Here is a 19,672-nt window from a genome sequence, read left to right on the forward strand (position 1 = left end):
ATCCAGCAGCAACGAGATGACAACCTTGTTGATTTTTCATCCGTTTTCTGAATTAATAAAAGCAAATGTCAAACTGTTAAGATGCAAGGAATTACTGTCCAAGACGGCGAAACGACGTGCCTACATGGCGGCCATGTTGGAGAGGTCAACGTTCCCTCAAATGCAATGCATGGACATTGAAATTATTCAATCGTAACGTGCCTATTTCTGAACAGATTTTAATAAGGTTCACTTTTTTTGCCAACTCCTTAGCGTGAACTATGATTACATAACGTTGAGTGGGAGCTCATTTTTGTCATCCATCTGACGAAAAATTGTGGGACTTTCCAGTATTTCATCTTGACCATCTCTGCACTGGGCAATATCCGGTTTCTCATGTGATTAATAAAACAAAATATCTGTGATTTGCAAATCAACTGAAGATTTTTTTTTTTTTTTTTACTGCGAAGACAAAGAAAAATAAGTGGTAGGCTCCCACTAATTGCTGTACAACTAGATTCTGTCAGCGTCTGGTAGGTACGGGACAGAAGTGGACTCAAAAAACAGACTCAGATAATATGTACACAATAAAATTTTAGTTACAGAATAAAGTGGTGCGAAGCCGACAAAGTACAAATAAAGACACTGGTAAACACACCAGGATAAAACGAGAGAAACAAAAGGCGCTTGGTTTGCAAAAGGCAAGGAAAATATCAATGAAAACAGCTAGTCTCAAAATGACAAGAGAACCAATTCACAACAATTAAAAATCAAGAATAACTCACCAAAACCAAAATAATAAATACTACAAAACAGACAGCAAAAAAACAAGGAACGTTAAGAAAACTGCACATGCACAATGACTTGCGCAACGCCATTAGCGACAATCCATTGGCGGCAGGGGAGTCCAAAAATAGTGGCTTGATTGCAATGCAAGACAGGTGAGCAAGCATTTACACCGCTCAGCTAGAACAGAAAACAAAGATTTTATTTTTCAGTCCATATAGCTTTAAGTGAAACAGATCCGTGGTGCAATAAACATTGGGGACCGCTGGTTTAGACGCTGCTGGTTTAGAAGCCGTCAGGCATTAATTCGCTCAATTTTTATGCTGTCAAATCCATGTGTTCCTACAGCTTTGCTAAAGTTTTAAACTAAGCAATATCCATCCATCCATTTTCTCATCCGCTTTATCCTCACAACGGTCGCGAGGCGTGCTGGAGCCTATCCCGGCCGTCTGCGTGCAGTAATCGGGGGACACCCTGAACCGGTTGCCAGCCAATCGCAGGGCACACAGAGACGAACAACCATCCACGCTCATACTCACACCTAGGGACTGCAACACTGCCTGAAGAGAAAGAAAGCACAGTACAGTAAGTGAAAATACAGTACATTCACCATGACTGGGTGAAAACAGCTCGTGGGTGTTTAGGTTGGACATCTGCATCAAATACCATTTCATAAATTAAGCAGCCTACCTTTCGATATGAATGGTACTGTTAAATATGGTGCTCCAAAATTAAAAATTAAGCACCAATTAATCATGTACAGTATGCTATTTTGTTATGGGTCATCAACCTAAAGTAGACCACAAGCATCTTATATGATGGAAATGGACATACTTTGAAGGATGAAAGTACTTCATGTTGAGTGAGGAAGTTGAGGCCAGGAAGGAATAATGTAGCCAACTGAACAGGGGGCGGGTATATCTCAATACCAGACGAGCTGGTTGTACTCTCCTCTTAGCAAGTTATAACAGCACCACAACTCAAAGTGCAAGCAGAGTGCAGAGGGCAGCTGATTTTGGCACACCTCTTCACAACACCTAGAGCACAGCGTCAACATTCACATAACCAGCTGCACCATGAAGTTCCATGGAGAGGAAACGCTTTGCCTTCTTTTGACTGTCTTATATTTCTGTGTTGCAGCAGAACCTGACGGTGAGTGCCATTCAGGATAGTCATTCAATGATGTGAGATTTCATTGTCTTTGCCTTTCAGTACAAAACTTTGACATCATAAAACATAATCGACTGCAGCTCGTCTTCCTGTGTCGCAAGGCCATTTTCCGACCGAGCAGCAACTAGTTAAGATGATTGTTTTTTTTTTCCTTCACACGCTCATGCAGAAACTCTAATAGAGAGATTATCTGATTTATAGTTAGTTTTTTTTCCTTTAGTATCAATGTGTGATGAAAGGTGTGATCACCACATCATAATATACAGGATTAACATAGACGAAACCACTCTTTCCATGTCAGTGTTTTGAATCACAGTCATGAAGTCATTGCATCACTAAAGGGTGCAAACCAGGGCTCCAGTCACCTGTGTTCCACTAACCTGACTTGCACAACATGCAGTTGTGGGATTTTCCATGACTCTCCACATAAATCATACTGTATATAGATTGAATAAAGTTAAAAACCGACTGGACTTCAGATTCACGTTTTTATATCTCAATATGACACGATGAACAGTATTAAAAAGATGGTACTGGCAAATAATGTGTTTTCATCATTAAAACATCTTGGTTGGTTTCCGTTCTAGTAATCACTAAATTACTACTTTTAGACTAGTATTCGTGTTCACATCTACATTGTGGCTGGGCGTCAGAATATATGGCAACTTGTTTACTTGTAACATGACCTGTAGGCGAAGTTGGTGTTTTGTGTCCCAAATCACTTGATATGCCCGTTACCACCAGTCACCATATCAAATGCGATGATGTAATATATTAATGATTGAAGCCTTGCATTCGCTTCAAGTTTGTGTTGGCTGTTTATGATCAACGTAAATCATTTTTAATTTGGTAATGATTCTACCTTCGCACTATGACCTTGACAGCGCCTCTCGTCCACACGGAGCTTGGTAGCCTGAAAGGGGAGTATGTGAGTGTAAAAGGGAAGGAGTCGGGCGTCTATGCCTACCTGGGTGTCCCATTTGCCAAGTCACCTGTTGGCCCTGGTCTGAGACTGGCTCCACCCCAGAAAGTGGAGGGATGGCAAGGAGTGAGAGATGCCAGCAGGCAGCCACCAATGTAAACACATCTGTGCTCCAGTTGTGTGACACGGCACATGTTATCGCTAAAACAATGTGTTTCTTCAGGTGCATTCAACACCGACAGGTCCTTTTAGATCTGCTGGAGATGATTGATGGCACAGCAGAAGAACTCCCGGACATTTCAGAGGACTGCCTTTACCTCAATATTTATACTCCTGCAAACAGAGCTCATGATGCAAAGCTCCCAGTAAGAAACATTTGCTGCTTCATTGAACTGATACTCTTGACTGCAATTTACTGCAAGTTCTACCTCAATAGTTGTTCAATTTCTTACTTGTACGCAAGATTCAGTTTGAATGATTACATTATAGTCTGTTTGGCAGTCCATAACTTGACCTCGGCCTGTTCAAAATGTGTTTTGATCAAATGTTTGTCTGACCAGGTCATGGCATGGATCCATGGTGGAGGCTTTACTTTGGGATCAGCTTCAGTCTATGATGGATCCGCCCTGGCTGCTTACCAGGATGTGGTTGTGGTGCTCATTCAATATCGCTTGGGAGTTTTGGGCTTCCTCTCGTAAATATCAATCACATTCTGTAAAGTAGAAAATACATGCAATGAATCCATCTGTCTTCTTAACCGCTCATCTTGGTCAGGAATGTAGGGAGGAGTTCATCCCAACTTACTTCAACCAAGAGGCAGGGTACACGCTTGACTGATCGCTCAGGTTGCCAGGTCGCCAAATATCCATTCATACAGTGGTCACATTCACACCTATGTGTTCAAGTTATGCATGGTTGAGGACCCAAGTGCAGGGAAGCAGGGAGGAAAGGCACAAGTGCAGTCCAAAAATAATTGAATTTCAAAAGAACAAAGACCCCGCCTACTGCCCGAAGACGGCTGGGATAGGCTCCAGCACCCGCCGCGACCCTTGTGAGGATAAAGCGGATCGGAAAATGAATGAATGAATGAAAGAACAAAGAGACAAGCAAAGTGCAGGGAGGAATAAAAAAACAAAATAAAAAAGTCCAAAAACAAGATTCAAAGCAACAAACAAGCACCATGAAAAGACCCAACATGAAATGACAAGTAGACGTGACAACTGACAGTGATCAAGGGCATGTCCACACGTAAATGGAGGCGGGATCGTTCACAAAAAAATAAATAAAATTCAGAAGCACAGAATTGTTCAAGAAATGTGTGAAAAAATATAATTAATATTTTTTAAGTAATCCGCCGATTAATCAGTAGTCACTATTTTTTTTCTGCCAAAAATCAGAATCGGCCTCAAAAAATCCATATCGGTCGAGCCATGAAAAGGACACATGCCTGGGATGTAGTTTTCATTCAAAAATAATAATTTCTCCACAAGAGAGTATTTTAGATGGCTCCTCGTCACACTCACTATTTGATTTTCCAATATGCATCATTCACATGGTACTGATGAAGCTAGAAGACACGTGTATTTGCAAGCCACTTCCCACAAACCTTATTTGACGGTACAATATCGACCAACGATCCACTTTGGAACGTTGCTTTACACTGGTGAGTGGCCACCATTACTAACTGACACACACACACACACACACACACACACACACACACACACACACACACACACACACACACACACACACACACACACACACACACACACAAACACAAAAAAACACATTCACGTTCAATAGCTTGGTGGTAATTACACAAGTTCAGTCGTGCATTGTTTCCAGCCAATTGCATACATCATAAATATATTTGTGCGAATAATTTTGACAAATCTCTTGCCATATCTGTCAGCTGAGGTGCCATGGATGCAGGCTCAGTTGAAGTGTGGAAAAACTGTGCAAAAGGGGTGTGGCGACAGAGCACTTCTGGAATTGGGACACTCTACAGTCTACACACTTGGACCCTCAATGGGAATGCAAAATTGCATGTCAATGGACTGAGGGAGGAACCCACAGAGTACCCAAAGAAAATATATGCAAGCGCAGGAAGACCATGAACACTCCACACGCAAAGCGGTTAATTAATCATATCCAATTAGTCAACGATAAAGATGATGTGGAGGCGGGCCCAGATTAGAATGCCTCCAAACCAGAGTCTGGACTTTGAAAATGGGTGTTGTTTGCTATAAACACATGCAAGAGATATGAAGAAGACAAGGGGGCATAAATAAATAAATAAAAGTTGCGCAGTTTAAGAAAAAGCATGCAAGTATGACTACTGGCTTTGGATGAAGTTACAGTGAACCGTTAACAGTCAAACATGTTCTGAAATGCCGCTTGACGTCCGCTTCAAATGCAAATTTTACAGTTGCAAATAATGGAATCTATTCCAATTTATGACAACGTAAAACCTTTGTTCATGCTTCTGGTAAGGGTTTTTTTTTTGCGTGACATAAAAACATTACAAAGCTCAGTTGTATTGCAAACCTCAAGTCCCTTTTCCAAATTCTTCTTTTCTTAAAACCTTGTTGAGGCTGTTGCTTCTTTAGCTTTGCAACAAGCAAAAGAAAAATCAAAAGCTAACCCAGTAGAAATCCTTTGCTGCTCACAGCACTAAATTGTTGCAAGATTTCCTGACCTCGCATAAAATGTGTCATTTTGTTTAAATTAAAAAGAAAGTTGTGTGGACTTTGCAATATTGTTTCTCACCCAAAATATTGTCTGACCTTAGAGGCATTTGACATGTATGTGAGCAACAGTCATAACTTGTGATCATGTATGTCTCATATAGCACAGGCGACGAGCATTTGTCTGGTAACTATGGCCTGCTGGACCAGGTTGAAGCCCTCCGCTGGCTCCAAAAGCACATTCACAACTTTGGGGGAGACCCAGCCTCAGTTACCGTATTCGGAGAGTCTGCTGGTGGAGTGAGCGTCTCCATGTTGGTAAGAATCACTCCGCTGATGCATCATCTTTCTGAAATTCTTTATTCATGGTCACAGTGAATTTGATGCGCTGAATTTGGGTTGATGAACAGCTTCTGTCACCATTAACCGATGGCCTGATCCATCGAGCCATTGCTGAAAGTGGCACTGCCGCCATGGATCCGTTGGTGTCAAATGATCCACTACCAGTAGCGCAGGTTGAATCGAATTCTAAAATCGAAAATTGTTTTGGTTTTAATATCACCGTTCTAACTGATGAATGCTTGTTATGCCTCTTCAGGGTGTTGCTAATGCATCTGGATGCAGCATTGAAAGCACACAGGCGATTGCTGCCTGCATGAGAAACCTGGATATTGACCCTTTTTTGACTTTTGCACAGGTACCGTATGCAAAACTAATTTAGACCCTTGAGTTATCATGCAAAAGATTAATTGGTATCAACATTCATGAGTGTGCCCTACTTTTGTAACTGTTGTCCCTGATCAAAACTGTCTTTTCTCAGGATCCTACACTCAGAATTACTATACATACAGATGGACATTTCTTGACAAAACCAGTATATGAGCTCTTCAAGCAGCATGAAATTCAGAATGTCCCATTCATGACTGGTGTTAATGATGATGAAGGGGGCTGGTTACTTCCTTCCGTAAGTGTGACTAAAGTCTTTCTGCAGTCTCTCAACTCCGCTTGTGAAAATCCCATCATTTCTTCCTTTTTTTCCCCCTAGTTCATGGCTCCTCCAAACTGGACTGAAGGAATAGACCGGGAGCAGGCTGCAAACATAATGTTGGTCTTCAACCCCACTGTAAGACTCTTGATGCTCCTATCGTAATATCACCGTTCCATTTTGTTTTCCTAAAGCGTCATTTGTTTACTTCAGTCCAAAGACTCCCTTGTCACAGATTTGATGATGGAGGAATATATCGGAGCTGGTACAGATCGTGAGAAAACTAGAGATGGTTTAACTGAGTTCTTAGGGGATATGTTGTTCACCATTCCTGCCATTAAGACTGCAAATGCTCACAGAGGTACAGTGAGTACACAAACATTTTCAATCGATTATTTGTCGATGGCTACATACTGTCGACTCCTCTGTCCTTAGATGCAGGTGCCCGCGTGTACTTGTATGAGTACCAACATCCGCCTCAGTTCTTAAGGACAAAAAGGCCAAGCTTTGTTCGATGTGACCATGGAGACGAAATCGTGACAGTTTTGGGGATTTGCTTTACCACAAAGCACATCCGACTAAACGGTGAGATCTTCTTTGACATTTTAAATATGGAATGTTAACTTGGCAGTGCAAAGTGTTTCACTTGGGCTCTTCGTTTTAGCAACATGCCTAGAGGAGGACGAGCAACTTAGTCGAACGATGATGGCATACTGGGGCAACTTTGCTCGGACAGGGTAAATGCCCAAAAATCTTATTGGTTTAGTTCAGATACGATCACAGTGAAACAACTACTAAGGCAAACTCGTCTGTACTGTACGCGTTCATGTAGGTCGCCTAATGGTGATGGCCTTGCTCATTGGCCAACATATGGAAAAGAAGAAAAGTACCTGGCAATAAGTGCAAAGGAGCAAGTCATTTCCCAGCACCTGAAGAAGGATCGCTTTGTCTTTTGGACCCAGATACTCCCCGAGAAGGTTCGACTACATCAGGAGAAGACGGAGCACAGTGAACTTTAGGTGACTTACAATTTATTATTATTATTTTTTTTGCTTTTTCTTTTTAATCTGCTCCCATCATTTTGAGCTGTTCTTTAAGTTTCATGCAAGAATTCGTTAGGACATACAGTAGTTGATGAACTGATTTTGAATTTCTTTAAACAAGCATGAGGCGTTATGAGAACTGTGTACTACTGGTCGGCTTCTCAAAAATGTAACATTTTAATTAAATCAATTAAACAGTGTGTGGCATGTTTTATTGTTTATTTATTACATATCTTTATTTAAAGACAAAATCAAAATGTACTTCAACAAGTGACTGGAGAAACCCAACGTGTACGATTAACTGATGATAATGCTATAGCGTTAATTACTACGGGTGCAGTTTAATCCAACATAATCACGGCGCTTGTGATAAAAATGTACCTGTAGTAACACATAGATTGCAAATGTCTTGGCAGTAAACACAAGAGTAAAACACAGTATCCCTAATTAAAGGAAAAACGACTCATTTCAATTCGTACAGCTTTAGCGTTAGTAATTACATCAAATAAGCCCTGCAGGTTGAGTACAAAGCAATGCTCAGGTAAGCTAATTACCGGTAAATAGCCAGAAACAAATAACTTGCAGATAGGAAAATTTATTGAACCGTTTATTGTGGTTCAGATGAACAAGACAAAAGCTCTTTTTTGTTTGTTTGTTTTTTGCAAATGTTAGTATAGCTGCAGTCTACTACAAACACACTGCCCATTGTGTCCTTCCTTTAGATATGAATTACTATACGGCCCAGAAAAGTGCACTTGTAGTAGAAAAGCTACTGGGCAACTCCTTCAAGCCATAATAAGACATACATACATATAATATACACATAGGTGATATAGAATGAGAGGATGTTGGAGTTCTGTAATATCCGGCTAAACAGTGTCATGAAATACAACAGAAAAAGTGAGAACCTTGTGGATGGGTAAAACATTTCAAAAGCAATGGTACACATACCAGATGTTGCAATGTTGTATCTAATTTAAAAAAAAAAAAAAAAACGTACCAGTAATACATTGAATGAGTCCAGTGGTATGTATAGCTTATATTATACTTTTTTATTATACTTTTCATCTGACAGTATCAAGTAAGGTGTAGTGAAATAATGTGTAAGAGCCAAAGCATGTCACAGAAAATATTATCACTCGAGCTCAAAGCAAAAAAAAAAAAAAAAAAAATGTTTTAAATCTGATCTACAGTTTGATAAGAGAGCAATTCTTTGCCAAATGTTGCAAAGATGCCCCGCGGTTGTGAGGACCACTTTATTCATTGGGCTAGCTTTAAAACTGGCTTACTGTAACTAACTTTGACAACAAAGACACAAGGAGTGTCCTGTAATTGACAATTTGATGACAAAAAATACCTGAGGAGGTGTCTATTCAAAATCATGTAATTTATAAATCAAAGTGAAAGGCATACAGCACTTCTTCCTAAAAATAATTTGCTCCAAAGCCAAATGCACATCAAATGCAACGTACCATTCACTGCCCATTATGTTCGGATCACACCATTACCTTCTCAAGGATGACGAAGTACAGACATGGTTTCAGAATCAGAGGCACAGAAAGTTCGATCCACCATAAACGGTATCCAATATCCGATCTCGGTTTCACCTGGAGGAAATAAATAAATAAAAACACAGCTGTGACCCGTTTTTTTTTTTTTTTTTTGCTGCACTGGAACAACTTGACTCAAGATGGGTCAAAGTAATAAATCTGCCCTTATTAGACAGTAAAACCAAATGTTTGAGAAACAGAGAGGCGGTAAAAGGTCATGTCACAATCTAACATGTGTACTGCTGTGGGGATGTGGGCGAGGTATAATGTACCGGTACTCTTATATTATTATTTATTTGTAGGGTTATTCCTATGATACATCATATTGCCAGGAAGGGAATTAAAGCTTGGGGCCTCATGATGTCCAAGACTGCATATTGCGCAGCATGGCCTCGAATCGCTCCAAGTTCGGAGCATGTGCATGCGCCAGGTGGTCCGTCAAACGAATGTAGAGACTGAACGACTTCAACTCCAGCCAGATGAAGCCAAAACGATCCTGATCGAACAGCACAAATAGCCCTGGGGTGCGCTCTGGACTTGTGAAGCCATGCCCGGCGATCAGACCTGTCCCATAGAAGCTGCGATGGACGCACACAAATTCTTCAGTCAATATATGGATGTTTTTGTTTTTTTTTTTTAAAGAAAATGTAAATAACTGAACACACTGAACCAAACCGTTTTCTTAACCACTTAACATCATTGAGCAGAAGCCTATCCAAGCTGTTTGTGAGCAAGAGGTGCGGTACATGCTGGACTTGTGGCCAGCCAATTACAAAGCGCATACAGTAAAGACCTGTGAATCTCGACTGGTGTGTCCGAGTGGAGTGTTTCCCAACCTTTATTGGGGCAAAGCACCAGACAAACAAAAATACTGAAATAATGATGAACTTAATTTAACTAAACAAAAGGCCGATGTACTCGCACAAAGCTCTGACTGTTTCGGTTGCATGCCTGGCAACACGTGGATCAATACATTAAGTGTACCTTCTTTGAAGAAAAAGAACTGCTGAAAGGAGCTCACAAACATGTCTCATTTACCTCGTAGAGACAATTTGTGTGATACCAAAATGAGACCAATGTGTATTGTAAACATGATTCGATTAATAGACAACTAATCGATGACCAAATTCATCAGCAACTATTTCGAAAATCAAGTAATAGTTTATCGCCATTGTTTAACTGACGCCTGTCCAAATCCTAAACTCTGAAAGCAAACTTGCAGTGTTTTGTGTTCAGTCAAAATACGACATTTGCAAACGTCTGCTTTTACTTTGGAAAACAATGAGCTAACCAGTAACTGAATCAGCTCCAATAAGATTGGTAAGTCCAACATCAACCCCTCTAGTGTAATATCGCTTAATTGTTTGTTTCATTGTTGTTTTCTCCCTAAACAAGACCAAAACAACAACAATAATTGCTAAGTTAACAGTAATTCAGAAAAAATGGCTTTGTAATACTTTCTTGCAAAAAAAAAAATTTACTCTGATTATTCGACGGAATAATCGCTAGAATAAAAATTCTAAAAATATGTGATAGTGACGGCCCTACCATCCAAAAGTCAGTCTCCTTTTGCGTTTGACAAGAGACCTGAAGAAGTTCTCGAACATTTCTCTGTTTCTAGAGTTTCCGTCTGTGATCTCAGGCAGAGAAATTTCCATCTGAGCTCTACAAGCTCTCATCCGACATTCAGTTCATGATTCTCAAACGAAGCTCAGACAGAGCAAATGAAGAGTGAAATTTTCCTCTGGGTTCTGCCATCTAATGGAAGAGCATGTTTATGTTCTGTCACCATGCTTCACTCAAACCGTGATGTTCCGCCCGTTGCGATGAGCTACAGCCATGGCCCAAGTACAAAAATGTGTTTTAAGGTAATAACTCCTGTACACAACTGTAAAAGTTATTACCATACAATATGTATTTCAGATGTTCTTACCATTTTCTGCAAGTGCGTGGGTATACTTCATTGCGAGCCATGACTCCTAAGGGCAGGACGAAGGGTTGGCTCTCAGAAGGACAAGTGTCTGCACTTGGACCTGGCTGGCAGCCATTGGAACCAACGCCATGGTCGGCCTCCGCCACGTTTGCATCGCCAGGAGCACCTTCTGCAGGGGCTCTCACTGTGGCAGGGGTACCTTCCCTCACCTGTCTCTGTACTTGTTCATGTACACCCAATACGAGGCGTGACAGCTCCTCTATATTGCGCTGATGTTCTAAGTCTGGAAGGACGAGCGGCTGACTCAGGTCAATATCCAATGTCAGTTGCCCAGCGGGTACATTGGGGTCTCCCTGCACATATAATACAACACATTTCTTCTTGACATCTCAGCTGGTAAAAATAGCATGGTATAAACATTGATCACGCCGCATTATTGTGTTAGAAAGTCAGATTTTTGACTGAAGGCAGAAATCCCCAGAAACAAGAATGGAAAGAGACTGCAGTAAAGGCCTGGAAAATAATTTCAAATGTAGAGAGGCATTTCCAGGTAAGGGATATGCCAACAAATATTAAATGTTTTTCACTTTAAGTTCATTTAATAATGTTTGTCCCAAAACCTTTGCTTCCCTGAAAAGAGGGTGGCTTCAAACAAAAGGTGCTCTGTCCTGGTTGTTTTACAGATCTAGATGCAGAGATGAAAGTGGACTTTCCTGAAAATATTTTTATATATATATGATTTTAACTGATTTACCAGGTTTGTCGACCTTTCTAATGTAGTCGGACAAAAAAAATAATCTAAAAGTCCTTTTGCTCAAGCCATGACCACTTGAACGTGTTCCGAACACTCGCGTCGATTGCACGTATGTCAGCTTGCCTGTCTACCTGTTTGAACATTGAGCTGGGGCCGTACCTGGCCGATCACGCATGAATTAGTTGACACAAAACGCTATTCAAGTACTCGACATTCAATTAATCTGCCTTTTGTGTGCACACGCGTTTTCGCCGAAATCTCCCGAGATATGACGAGGCCATGAGAATGCGAGGCGAGGGTGTTGCTGTTGTAGCGACGCCACCCGAGCGAAGCGCGCCTCAGCAGTCGATAGTCCGCTGCCCTCTGCTGTGCGTACGTCAGCGCGAACATGTACGCACGCGCGCGTCTTTTGGTTTCAACCAATCAGCGCCGACGCAACCGACGTCACAGTGAAGCTTTGATCTACTACAACAGCTAAGCTAAGCATGAGTTCTATTATGGATTCCAAAAACAAGAAAGCTGTTAAGACTCTGGCTATATGCTCATTTGAAATTTTTGTCTAAAAATCCCCTGGCTTCTTTTTTGCTTAAACGTTTGTGATATGTGTATGTATTAATAACATGTTCGTTTTGTTTTCTGTTTACTGAGAATTGTATTCTGACTTGTTCAATAAAGATTATTAAAAAAAAAAAAACAGCTAAGCTAAGCTAGCCGAGACGACACGACGCTCAAAGTCGGACAGACGCGTTTTTCTGCTAATCTGTGTGTTTCCCTTTTTGTCCAAATATATATTTTTTACAACAACAACTGTCTTGTCCACTGTGTCTTTTATTCGTTCCACTGGGGTTTAGCAAGCGTGTTTATAAAGAGACGAAAATATCTTTACTGTTCCTAGTATTAGTGCCTCAACATGGCTCCGCTCCTGAAAGCAAAACAACGAACTCCAACGCGTGTTCGTTCAATGTTGTCAACTAATATCCAGATTAATTTTAGGCAATTTTTCCTCAATTTTCCGGAGGAATTTTCATGAAAATTTGAAAATCTGCAATTCCGGGAAAATCCGGAGGATTTTCATCACTGTAGATGTAAATACCATGAAATAAAAGCTAGACTTCTAAACTTTTGTTTCATACAGTATTCACCAAATGTCTTCAGCATACAACAAGGGAACTGACCATGCTGTTCCAATATTTTGGGAGGAGACCAAAAATGATTTTTTTTTTTTTTTTTTGCTTATTTTAAATACACCCGTGTGAACTCTGAAAGCTCTGTTCACACCTGTAGTTCGGTGCGCCGGACTGCACCAAAGACACATAGTCTGCACAATTGATATATAGAATTCACATTGGCATTTGTATCATCGGACCAAAGTTGCCCCACAAAAAGAATGCATAATATCACAATCTGATTAAATCACCTTTGTTATGTATTATGCAGAAAAAACAAGTGACACAGTGAACCCATACTAACTGTGTCATGTAAGATGCGCCACGTGTTACGTTCTGCTTAGGTCTACCTAAAATGGACTTTATTCTTTTTTTATTATTTATTACCAGTGCACTCAGCAATGCATAAACTGTGACATACACGTTAAGAGTCTAAATGTGCCCTGGAATTGAATGACAACCAGCACAGGGTTCACTGGGGTTGTGCGATTATATATTCGAGATTAGCGATTGCGATAAATTCCAGGTCATTTACAATGAACAGCTGTGAGGTTATTTCCTCAGTCAGGCGCAGCACAAATGTGCGTGATAACGGCAAACCACAGTCTGCATAGTGCATACTAATTGACTCGGGTTTATTTTGTCTCAAGTTAAATTGCTTTTTTTTTTTTTTTTTTGCTTTTTAAAAATGTTACTCGGAGCTAAGTTTGAGGGGAACTTGCAAAGTAGGAAATTCAATGCTCAGGATAACCACTGTGTTTGGGTGTGCGCAAGAGTTAAGTGGCCAAGAGAGCGTTTATTAATGATTTACAACAGAGATGTCTGGCGGTGGGAAGTCAAAGGGTCATAAACCCAATAAGTAAGGACATAAAGGCAAAAAGCCTCAGACAGTTGAGTGATGGGTGAAATACTGTATTAGAGCTGTGACTTACAGTGAGTTTGGTGGCCCTTGCCGAGGTCCTGTGAAAACTGAGCATGACAATCTCCAAACCGTGACTGCCATAGGTGCCTTTAAAGAGGCCTGGCTGAATCAAGTCAGAGGGCATTGCGGGAGGCAAGTAGATCCGCCGGTATGTCAGGCAGTTGCTGACAAGGGAAAACAACAGAGATTGTTGACCGACTATCAAATGATTCACTTCTTCTTAAACTTTCATCACGTCATAATGTCCAACATTAAATTTAGAACAACACATGCATACTATAGGCAGGATTTTGTAAGTAGCGTATAGCCCTGACCTGTTATGTATGTATGGTTGGCATATACAATGACCAACCACCACATTAAGATCACTTTTACAACATAACAATCTCCATCACACAAACTTCATCAAATGTTCTGCCTTTGCAAAGGTAATAATGTTCAGTTTGGATCGATACTGTCAGACAAGTATTCATTCAACAACATGTGTTATACTGGGTGTACTTTGCAGTGGTGTAGAGCTGTGCCGCAAACATACTGAGATCTCCAAGTCATCATCTTTGTTTTTTTATCACCTAATCGAGAATTTTGAATGACCGTAAAGTACAATGCGTGTCTCTCGAGCAATTTGAGAATTTCAAGTCCAAAAATCATCAGTCAGAAAGTATTTGATGTCAAAACCTGTGCATGCAAATGGTGCATACTCATATTGGCTGGTGTAAATGAACTTCATCAGGATGAGCTCCTGCATATGCTCATGGAAGATTTCTTCTAGCGTCCGGCCCCATTCTTCCTCCAGCCATGTCCTGAACTCCTACACAAACACATAAAGATCAACTGAATGCCAAAGTAAGAGGTTTGAGTTGAAGCAACTAAAAATTTAGCAAAAACAAAACAAAGAAAAAATTCACAAATCAGAGAAAGTACTGTAACTTTGCCCTACTTCCTGTCTGCCTCCTGGCATGCGGTGATGATCCGTCTGGTTGCATTTGGTTGAGAATTCATCCTTCCTGACAGTCTACAAATAACAACATAACACAAACACGAACTACTTTTCACACATACACTCACATTTAGGAATTTAATACATTCCATTGGAATAGTTTCGCTCAGAGAGGTGTGTGTGACTCCTCACCTGGATGTCTCCTTTGTGGGGACCTTTGTGTCCATACATGCACTCCACAGTAGCCTTTTTGGTCTCCCACATGTGGATACGAAAGAGAGGCCGTCTTCTCATGGGATCCTCTACACGAGGGTCATGTGGTGGCAAATACATCCAGCCGATGATGAACAGCCCATCAACCTTGGAATAATGTAGTTGTCAAACATCTACGGCTGAATTTTGCATTTCATAAAGTTTTCCATTTCATATTCATGCTTACCACTACGTTTAATAATCCCCCATAAGGGCCGATGTCAGGCTGCCATAATCCCAATATGTGTCTGTACGGATGAAGCACTGCAACACAAGAACACAATGCACCATAATCAGCACTCCCGATAGTGCTGTGCACACGCTTGACGCAAGGGCACACAGCACACACTTTTTTTTTTTTGTATCTCAATTAGCACAGAGTTCAATTTGTTGGAAACCTCGAAGGAATATGTGAGCGGATTGAGTTTCCCTCTGCCAGCTGGCTAAATAAAACACTATGCATCGACTGCACGTCTCTATTTCTGGCCACTAAAAGCATTTGCAATCCACACAGAAAGCAAAACACTGCCAACAGAATTACACTAAGAGTAGCATCCCCCACAAACACACATAGGCCCTCGTGCTGTGGCCATTAATTCAGGGCCCCTGTACATACGGTGCGTGTACACGTCTTTATAGTCCATATACTCGTAGTCCGGAAGGAGCTTCATAAAGCGCCCAGACTTCACTCGTGGGTCAACACCTGGACAGGCACAACACCGGCATGTTGAGGAGCCACAGATCCAGGTGCGCTCTGACCGACGAGGCACTCAAGTGAATGCAAAGACAAAATGCCAAAAAAATGCAGTGGAAAAGACTATGCTCCGGTAATCACAAATGTAAAAGACAAAGGTTGTGGCTTTCACCAGGAATGATTTCTACTCATTCAACAAAATATACCCTCCATAGGATAAAACTTATAAGGACCTATTCCACAAAGAATTAAAATGATTACATGAGACTGTATGTCACATTCCATAAGAGCCACATTAATACCGTACTCGTATGACAGTATTACATTCAGAATTGACATTTCAGTGTTAAATAAGATCACTCACGTTTCACATACAGGTCTCGGCTAGAAACTCCGCCCACTTCCATCTTTCTCAGATCCTCCTTCATGTGGAACTCTGCGGGAAAAAAATAAGGTTTGAAAAATACAACCAGAAGGGATGGGCACGCCCATTACTGACATTGAGAGATCTTATACACATTTTGACAGTTATATTAAAAGCAACAGCTTAATCAAGTGTGATGGCAGGGCGAAATTTCATGGCAGCAAATCAACTCAACCTTATTTATAGACCACTTTAAAACAACGACTATCAGAAGACATGACCCATATAGACATGGACACACTGTTACAATGTATTCAAACTTCAAACTGAACAATCTGGTACAGTGAGGACAAAAGAGATCTCACAATTTTTTGGCCTCTATTCCCCTGAATTTGGAATCCTGACATTACTAGGAAATGTTACGCTATTCTATGTCACCAATTTAGTGGAAGGTCAGTTTGGAGAAGCCCTCTTGTGTGCAAGCTGCACAAAGAAAGGTCTATTAAGACATACTTGGATGAGTGTTGTTTACTATCAAACACCTTTGGGTTAAACTACAACATAGTTGATGGGTCATCAGGTCACCTCGATTTCAAATTTCTCTGAATAGCACAAGCTGTTCTTGCAGCAATTCCATGTTCGTGTTGTTTCACCTTCTACACGTGTAATAGTACTTTTGGTCATTTAGTGTATTTTGCTGCTGCAAGAGGAGCTTCACTGCATCTTAACTAGATCTTCATCTTAGATCTCAGAGTGTCTGAGATCAAGAAATTCCTTTTCTAATTCTGAATCACGAGACAGTTATTCAGTGAGTGGTTGCAATTTTCATGGTATAATGTGCAAACTAATTCTCAGTAACCCAGTTGGCAGCTGGCACTTGCTGGGCAGAGGTGTCTCTAGGAGCTATGGCCTCGTCTTTGAAATGTAACTTTTAATGCCATTTGCACATTGAAAAGTACTAGGACTGACCTATTGAATACACTGTACCAATTACACAACCCAGAGTTAATTTAACAACAGAGGTTATTTTTCAATCGGCTGGTGTACAAGTAACTTGCAACATGTTGACAGTGTAAACTGTTCTGCTATTTGACCTTTCGTCAGGAGATACTTAATGAGTTTCCATGCATGCATAGTCCATTCGCCCCAAAATTATTATTAGTTACAAATAGTACATATCTTTGTTCTATCCATGACAGATGGGCAATGAAATTCTGTTCTATGTGATGGCCAAAGCTCCAATTTTATACGACAGAAGAACTGCTTTTTTGTTCAGCTAAACATGGGGCACATTGCACACTGAGGATTTGGGAGGAAATTTTAAATGCAATCCATCATTCCAGTACGCATCCAGGATACCAATTTTGGGGATGCTTTTGTTTGGAGGTATGCCGTGATATTTGGCTCATACAAAATATGTGCCTTTCCTAAATAACTGCTTGGTAACCACATGTGTACACGTTCAAAAGTCCCATGTGACAAGAAAAACATATATACATGTATATAAACTTGGTGAAAGTCTGGCGAACATTTGCGACCTAGAATGAAACCTGACGAGAAGGCAACATTCGCTACCTTCGAAAACGCGTGCAATTGTTCGCCGGTCAGTGGCTTAGGGGCATGGAAAAAAACAAAGGACCCTTGCACAGACCAGCTGTTTACTGCGAGATTGCTGAGCTGAGGGCCTGTAAACAAAGTCAGCCGGTCCGCCTTTGCTTTGCTATGCTTCGCTTTGACAGCGGCGTGTGGGCGCTTCTCGTTTCCGATCAATAGACAGGCCTCACGCGGCCAACATGTAGTTACGTCGCAGCGGCTCATCTAATTAACATCACGGAGGAATGTCACGCCGTGTGACGTCTACGCGATGTAGCAAATAGAGGTTAGCAGCAGGCCGTTTAAAAGATAGCGACGACCGCTGTCTATGTACCTTCCATGCACCGCCTTCTCCAGATGGTTTCTGTGTTCAGGATTTGTCTAAATGTCTTGCAGACGAGGGCGACGTTGGGTAGCGCGGTTCCGGGAAGCAAAGAGAAGATCTCCACTAAAAGCTCTGGCGGTAGTTCCGACAAAGCCTGTGGGTGCGGGTGTCCCGTGCCGTCTACAACACCGCGGTGCACCCGGCTCGGCCCTGCGGTGTTGACGCCGCTTTCCGGGCCGCCGCAGCAGGCGTCGCCTCGCCTCTGGCCCACGATCCGCTCTTCTTCCTCCTCGTCCATGTCCGAATCGCTCGCCTGCACCTGCTGATTCTGCCGCGGTCGCCTCCGGCACCTCCGCGACTGACCCACTCCGCAGAGCCTGGCACAAACAGCCATCCGCGGTCATCAGACGGGCGACATTACATCACTCCCACACGTGTTTCCGCTGCAGTGTGCTTAATCTCGTCCTCTGGCGTGACGTGAACGAGGGCCTCGACTGGAGCGGGTGAAGCAAGGGAAAGGAAGGAGCCACCCGTCACACCAGCCAAGATTTTGCTCAGTGCTGCTTTTGAGGTTTTAAAAAAATAATTGCTGGCGTTTTTATAACGATGTGCCATATAAAAATCATAAGCAATTATGAATTCTTGCTATATGTGATCAACAGAATTGAATGGATTATATGTACTTCACGTTTGCCTGTTGCTAGGCAGAGTTCATGGGCTCAACCCAGAGGCAGTCCTGGCTAGATTTGCTAAACGAGCGAACAAAACTCTTGTGCAGGGGTGTCAAACTCCTTTTTGTCAAGAGCCACTTTAAAGTTAAGTCTTCCCTCGGGAGGGCCGTTACAACAGTGAAACCAAATACATGTCTAATCGTCTCATTGTATCATTACTTTGACACAACAAATTGGTGGCTTGCTAGTTTTGAAATCAGTCAAGTCAACGACACAGTAGTTTGTTCAAGTAAGTGTAAACAGGGTAACAAAATTACCGCAAGATCTCAACGTTATTTATTACTCCTGACAAGTTGACATTTCGATACAGATTTTAGCAAAGATCATGGAAGTTGACATACATGATTTGCTTTCACAGGCCATATAAAATGATGTGGCGGGCCGGATCTGGCCCCCGGGCCTTGAGTTTGACATCTGCTCTTGTGCAAACATCGCCAGTCCTCTACCCATGCCGGCCCCACAAAGTATGGACTTACCCACAGAATTCCACCACCGACACAACAATATATTATATTATTTGTATTCTTTTATTACATATAACCCTGAATCAAAAACCTCAACCATCCAACTCATTCCCAGGGAAAGCAAAGTCAGCAGGTACCTCATTCAGTCCTCTACAAACCAGCTATATCCATGTATACGAAAGTATTTTTTAAAATGCAAACACACACACACACACGCAAACACACACACAAATCCAGCACACGCACACCCACTTGAGAAGTCCTGCAAGACATGGCTGAGTGAAACAGTGACTGGTGACTCGCAATAACAATGTATTTGAATGTGATTAATTCTGAACAGCCTCCTCCCTATGTTAGCAGAGTTTGCCCAATTGTGCAACCACGTTATATCAGTTGTTTATTTTACTTC

General features: G+C 41.5%; 2 protein-coding genes across 4 annotated transcripts; one reads left to right on the forward strand and one right to left on the reverse strand.

Annotated features, from left to right (window-relative positions):
• The first annotated feature begins 1,723 nt into the window (after nt 1–1,723).
• On the forward strand, nt 1,724–7,774 carry ces2b (carboxylesterase 2b). Of its 2 annotated transcripts, none has more exons than XM_019894010.1 (13): nt 1,724–1,917; nt 2,820–3,012; nt 3,081–3,222; nt 3,418–3,551; nt 5,712–5,865; nt 5,958–6,062; nt 6,146–6,244; nt 6,368–6,517; nt 6,593–6,670; nt 6,746–6,893; nt 6,968–7,117; nt 7,197–7,269; nt 7,365–7,774. In XM_019894010.1, the coding sequence occupies exons 1-13, from the start codon at nt 1,842–1,844 to the stop codon at nt 7,549–7,551; spliced, it is 1,689 nt and encodes a 562-aa protein (XP_019749569.1). In that variant the 5' UTR covers nt 1,724–1,841; the 3' UTR covers nt 7,552–7,774. The 2 variants fall into 2 exon arrangements, with proteins under 2 accessions (XP_019749569.1, XP_019749570.1); XM_019894011.1 differs by having other exon boundaries at nt 6,368–6,511.
• fbxo31 (F-box protein 31) lies at nt 7,586–18,726 on the reverse strand. 2 transcript variants are annotated; one of them, XM_019894007.1, is made up of 10 exons: nt 18,078–18,726; nt 16,151–16,222; nt 15,709–15,795; nt 15,280–15,356; nt 15,033–15,200; nt 14,841–14,915; nt 14,602–14,711; nt 13,911–14,064; nt 11,059–11,411; nt 7,586–9,703 (listed from the first exon to the last, which is right to left on the reverse strand). In XM_019894007.1, exons 1-10 carry the CDS (start codon nt 18,460–18,462, stop codon nt 9,481–9,483), a joined length of 1,704 nt encoding a protein of 567 aa, XP_019749566.1. In that variant the 5' UTR covers nt 18,463–18,726; the 3' UTR covers nt 7,586–9,480. The 2 variants fall into 2 exon arrangements, with proteins under 2 accessions (XP_019749566.1, XP_019749567.1); XM_019894008.1 differs by lacking the exon at nt 15,709–15,795 and having other exon boundaries at nt 18,078–18,723.
• Nucleotides 18,727–19,672: the final 946 nt, after the last annotated feature.

The sequence above is a fragment of the Hippocampus comes genome, unplaced genomic scaffold (assembly GCF_001891065.2).
Source record: "Hippocampus comes isolate QL1 unplaced genomic scaffold, H_comes_QL1_v1.1 scaffold104, whole genome shotgun sequence".
Lineage (NCBI taxonomy): Eukaryota > Metazoa > Chordata > Actinopteri > Syngnathiformes > Syngnathidae > Hippocampus > Hippocampus comes.